Source organism: Dipteris shenzhenensis, chromosome 4 (assembly GCF_047967505.1).
Source record: "Dipteris shenzhenensis isolate YYH24624 ecotype China chromosome 4, Dip_SZ_1.0, whole genome shotgun sequence".
NCBI lineage: Eukaryota > Viridiplantae > Streptophyta > Polypodiopsida > Gleicheniales > Dipteridaceae > Dipteris > Dipteris shenzhenensis.
The window spans coordinates 11,991,989-11,997,589 of record NC_141599.1 but is presented as its reverse complement, the minus strand read 5'-3'; the positions used below and the strand labels follow the sequence as shown (position 1 = coordinate 11,997,589).

The 5,601-nt window shown below is 41.9% G+C and overlaps 1 protein-coding gene across 1 annotated transcript; it reads right to left on the bottom strand.

Moving 5' to 3' along the window:
* Positions 1-909: 909 nt before the first annotated feature.
* On the bottom strand, positions 910-3,875 carry PRD3 (putative recombination initiation defects 3). The gene is made up of 11 exons (XM_087374092.1): positions 3,754-3,875; positions 3,422-3,635; positions 3,150-3,309; positions 2,929-3,063; positions 2,723-2,775; positions 2,428-2,622; positions 2,242-2,331; positions 2,109-2,143; positions 1,542-1,902; positions 1,352-1,430; positions 910-1,258 (listed from the first exon to the last, which is right to left on the bottom strand). Exons 1-11 carry the CDS (start codon positions 3,831-3,833, stop codon positions 1,119-1,121), a joined length of 1,542 nt encoding a protein of 513 aa, XP_087230218.1. The 5' UTR covers positions 3,834-3,875; the 3' UTR covers positions 910-1,118.
* Between the last annotated feature and the right edge of the window lie 1,726 nt (positions 3,876-5,601).

Here is a 5,601-nt window from a genome sequence, read left to right as displayed (position 1 = left end):
TACATGCAATAACATGAAGATAATAGATCAAGTCAAGAAGACTTTAGTAAGCAATTTGACTTGAGAGATCTAGGAGAATCTCATTATATTTTAGGCATAGAGGTAAACAAATATGAAAATGGAATCTTTTTCAATCAAAGAAGATTCATTTTGCCACCACACTCTCAACAAGCTCCACATCAATGCCTTCCTTGTAGAGAAGGATCTCCACCGTGACGATCCATTTGGTTGTGAGTGTCTAAATTGAACTTTCAAGTCACAAAGCACAAGATGGACATGGCCAAAAATGATAAACTAAGGCGCAAGTTTTAAAATGAATTGTTTTCCTTTTTTCACCTTTTCAAGGAAGAGTAAGGAAACTAGCTTTCGAAGAAACTAGAAGCTTTTATCTTCAATTTGCTTGATTGGCACTAAAATTGTGAAGCTTAACTTGTATCATTAATTCGAGCAATTCTCGAATGTTTTGATAAATGAATTGCTGCTTTTACCTAAGTCTACTGAGTGCTCCCATAGGGCATCACTACTTCATCTTTAAAAAATAATAATAATAAAATAAAATAAACTGTGCCGACTTGTATTAATAGAAAAGGGGTGGTCAGCCCAACAGAACCTGAAGTAAATCTGTGTACAATCATTCACACATGACAAATGAAGACTTGGTTTTTCCTGTACAAACAATTCATACCAGACAAGGAGACTAAATAAATCTCATCAATTCATGGAAGAAGACTTGTGTTTCCCTTGTACCATTCATTCATGGAGGCTAAATAAGATTTGAATCTGAATTAGTGACTTGCTGGATTGGGAGAGCAAATGCACGTAACATTACACGCATGCAAGTTCTGAATTTTATGATAAACCGAAGTAGCACTTGCTCAAACAGCAAGTTAAGGTTCTAAGAATGCTCTGTCCATAGTCCGTTTCCAGCGTTGTCAGTCCACAGAGCATTTTCCTTCTAATCGTTTTGTGAAGAACTCTCCTCAGCCTTTGTACTTTGGTTCTGAACTATCTGCAGTCGAAAATCATCTCGCCTAAGCATATACATCCTTTCATTCGATTGAAGAATCATGTAGTAATTGCTGAACATCGCTACGTTGCAAAGAGCATTTTGTTCACTGTCAGTGGGAGCGGTATCTCTTCCTCCTAGCTTTCAGCATCTTTTCGCGTATTTCCCGAGCCTCTTCCTCAGGGAGAGGCTCTTCTAAAATATTTTTCAAGACGCTCCCCATATTGTTTCTCTTGCAGTTTCCATCTTCAGCTACAGATAAGAGACTAGTCCTTGTCAATATGCTTTTGAAAGTAAGAGCTGGGAAATTTGCCTCGAATTGTTCAACTCAAAGCTGTGCCTTACCGCTTGAAAAACACAACAATGAATCATCCTCTTCCGGATCAGATATGCCCAATTTTCCGTTCTGATAGGCACTGATTCTCTGGGAAGATTACGTTCCACAAGCATATTACATATTAGGTGACACACATTTCTTGTGCAGAACTTAAATTGGGTTGAGTTTAGGCATAGGAGGGCTTTTTATGCTACGAACCTCTGTGTTTGCGTTCCAATCGACTGCGGACCGTGTCAAGTAATTTGACATTCTTTGCCCATCACAATTGGACATTCTTTGCCAACCAGGTTTCCTTTCAGATCTGGGATGCCTTCTGACGCTCCTCTTTTGTATCCAGCCTTCCCCGTCTGACGTCCCGTGAGGATCTACGTTTGGCATCACAACTGATGCCGCTTTCTTTCCTGTAACTAAACTTTCATTTCGTTTCAAGGTACTTGGAGGCAGCTCGCTCTCTTCCACACACTCTAACTTCACCACATTGGATTTTTCTTCATGTCTTATGATGGCACGGCGCTTGCTCTGCTGGTTTTTGGCCAAGGCACGGTTCGGTAAGACTTTTCTGTACCAATTGTAATCTCAAGAGTGTCACAATCAATTCGACCTGTGAGTATTACAACTTCTAATCTGAAGGTAGAAGCAAAATTTCCGAAACTCCCGTCTGATCAAATCACGCCTTTACTATTATGAAATGTTACAAATGTCTGAGATCAGGCGCCCGAATCAGGTACAGTAAAGTTTCACGTGACGAAGGTCCGGATTTCTTACTTTTTGGTAGGCAATCTACTTTTCTGTTTGGGCCCCTGCACGATAGGGAAGGCAGTCGTCCCATTAACAAGGTGGCGCAACACTAAACATACTGAGGCAAAGGAATGTAAGATCGCGACTAAACCTCCTGTACCGAGCTAGTCTGAGCGAAGTCGACAGCATGATGCAGCTTTTCCGCTGTCGACCAGCCCTCTTGCTGGAGTTTGATACACTCGCGCAGTGTCTGAAATTGTTCAGGATATATTGACTAATTACAATACGTACGGTAGCCGATTCGTAAAGCTGGCATTTCGTTAAGCGTCTGACTACTTGGAAATACCTGCAATTCATTACGAACGAACGAGCATAATTCCGTTTTGATGGTTGAAAGATGGCGTGTCAGTGTGCTCGGCAGTATCTGGAGATCTTTTGACAAATTTTCGAGTTTTGAGCGGTTCACCGTGTCATCTTTCTTTTCCGAAAGCCTCCTTAGACTTGCGGAAATCGTTGTTTTGGTCTTCTCTTCTTCCTTGATCTAGTACGTTCACAAGGCAAAAAACCAGCCCGAATGGGGCGTGTGTTAAATGAAACAAATACTTTAAACTTAGCAGCAAACGCCCGCTGCATTGACTCACCAGCAACTGTAGGGAGCTCTCTTGAAGCATCACTTTCTGCTTGATCTCTTCAGCTGTTTCGTGTCAACAAGCAAGGCACGTTTCCTTAAAAGCTAGAGTTACAAATACTTAATCGGACCTACGGAGATTGACATTTCTTTATCTTAATTATCAGCGCAGTGTTTGTATATATTGATGCACATGAAAGATTCAGGGATGAAATGTACATTCCATTGATGCATTTTGGACAGCGATGAACAATTTTTGCAAGTCGCCCTGAACAGAATTTAAAACTGTGATAATTTTGCCGAGACCTTCGTCCAGAGATTCCAGCCTTTTCTCAAGCTCGTCGGATATCTGGCCTGCACCATATAGAAACATTAGAATCAATAGGAGGAACGCAACAATATTGATTACGTTCATATCGAGAAGTAGCCATTGCACTTACAATTCATTTCCGGCAAAGAATTAGTGCTGCTTATCCTTTGAAGTAGGTTGCTTCTTGTAGCTAGCGTTAGTTTTGACCCGTCCTCTTGGCGATTCTGGGAAGAACGAAGAGGAATAGGAGCCGAAGGCCTTCGGTTTGCCGCTTCTCTGTTGCACCTCCACTGCAACGAGTCGAGCTTACAAATTTTCAGTCAAAAGGAAATGAAGCTTTAAAGGCAGCCGAGAACGAAGATCAAGAAGCTGCATGTAAAAAGGCAAGACAGATTCACTAACTTCCTCAAACGCAAGGGCGGGATCGTCTTGCGAGACTTGCGAGAACTGCTGAGTGTTCTGAGAGAGTGAGGCTCCTTGGGAGAAAGATTGCTGACTCTGCGAGCTGGAATAGAGAAGCGATTGCAGGGGTTGCGACTGTCGATTAGGGTCGGGAAGTCTGGATCTGTGTTGAGAAATGTATCTCGGGGGATTCACTGATCGCGGAGGGGGCGATCTACAAAGGAGTGCGAAAGCGTTATCGATTGGCAGGGACGGAAAGGAAGAGAGAACGAAAGGTCGAAAGGCGGCAGGAAATGCGTAAAAGGGGAAGAAAATCGTGAGGAGAGACGGACCTGTGGTAGCGGGAGGGAGGGAAGATGGAGAGGGAAGAGAGATCAGCAGGGGAAGGCTTGTTGATGGTGAGCTTGTTCATGGTGGAAGCTGCGATGAAGATGGAATCAGAGAGCGATGAAGGTCTGATATGGTGCTGGTAGATCCATAGCTTTGTCTGCACAGATGCTAATGGGTTGCAAGTTTGTGAGATGCAAGGAGGACGATGAATAAGGATTGAAGCAAGGTTAAGAGGGAACGGGCTCCGAGAAAACCTTTCTACCCCCCGTCTCCCGCCCCCGCGAGGCTTCCCCACCAGAAAAGAAATACCAGAGGACGTTTCTGCTTGCACCCTCAGCCCCGTCCCATGGACAAAATTTGACTACGTTATCATTCTCATTGGGTGTTTTCTTGTCATTCCGTGTTTTCTTTCCGGCCTGCCCCCACACCACTTTTGATTTTCAACATCCTGTCAACATAGATGTTCTCATTTGCCTTTCACAATTCCTCCCAACTCTAACTTATGAACAATTGTTACCTACTTTGTCCCATAACATTGTTTCCAATTTTAGAATTTCTACCACTCCATGGACAATCTTCTACCCAATATCCATTGAATCCTTGCTTACAATAGACAATGTACGAAACTTACAATATCAAAGAACATATGGCAATATTGTTGCAAACAAATGGAATCAATATATCAACAAGAATTGCAGAGAAATACTTCCTATGTTCTCTTTGCTTAAAGAATATAAAGAAAGGGAAATCGCCTTTGCTAAGCAAAAAAAAACCTTTGAATGGCTGCAAAGAAAATATGCACAAGCAACTTAAATGAGATAGAGGCTTGTTTGATCTCCATTCGAATTCCATTCGCACAGATTCGAGTACTTTCGTATGAAGGACAATATGGATTACATGGAAGTGTTATAAATGTGTTTGCTGATGTTGATAGAGCGCAACATTTTTTGCCAAGGTTCATGGGGCAAAATGACATAGTTGGATTAGCAATCAAGTGCAAACTTTTATATAAACATAGTTACATGAGTGGTGTCGTGCGAACAACTTTAACTATGCTCGCATTGACTGAACTGTTGCAAACTTCTCTGGGACTTCTCTGTACCAACAAAACAATGTGAAAGTTAATCCTCTTTGGGAGAGACACATAAAAAACATTCAAGAAGATGAAAGGAGTTCGCACACCGATGTATTCATGCTCAATGAAACAGAAGAAGAGGATCTTGCAACCAATACTTTGGTTCATGGAATATATACAAGGTAACAAGTCGTAGACTTTGAAGGTCAAACTATCATTGTTGCTCCTTCAGAAGGATTCTCTCCTTTAAATATTTTCCAAGGAACTGGCATACCCCAAACTATTCTATGGCGATCAGCATAACTACGACATCCCCGAGCATATTTCGTACCAAGACATAGCTTGTTGGGAACTAACAAATGTCAATCGTCGATTCGCACTATGTATAGATAATCTCTTTTCAAAACAATGAAAATCCTCATGTGCCAGGTGCTTTCATCTTCTTACGTCCGCATGCGTAAAGCATAGACAAAGGGCACCACTCTCCAAGTAAAGGATGCACTCTTGGATACAAACATTGAAAATCTTCTGCAATCAAACATAGGATTTCGAGATTTTACACACTTGAGGACTTCCATTGACTACAAGTATCAACCCAAGAAAAACATTTTCGCAATGTTGCGACAACTAGGACCTCCATGCTTCTTCATCACACTGTCAGCAACAAAGAAGCTGTGGTAGCCGTTGCTAAATTCGCTTGCACAACTAAACCCATCTGCCCAAATTTGTCAGTGGCTAGATAGTGCCTTTCTTTATCACAAGGATTATTCCTAGT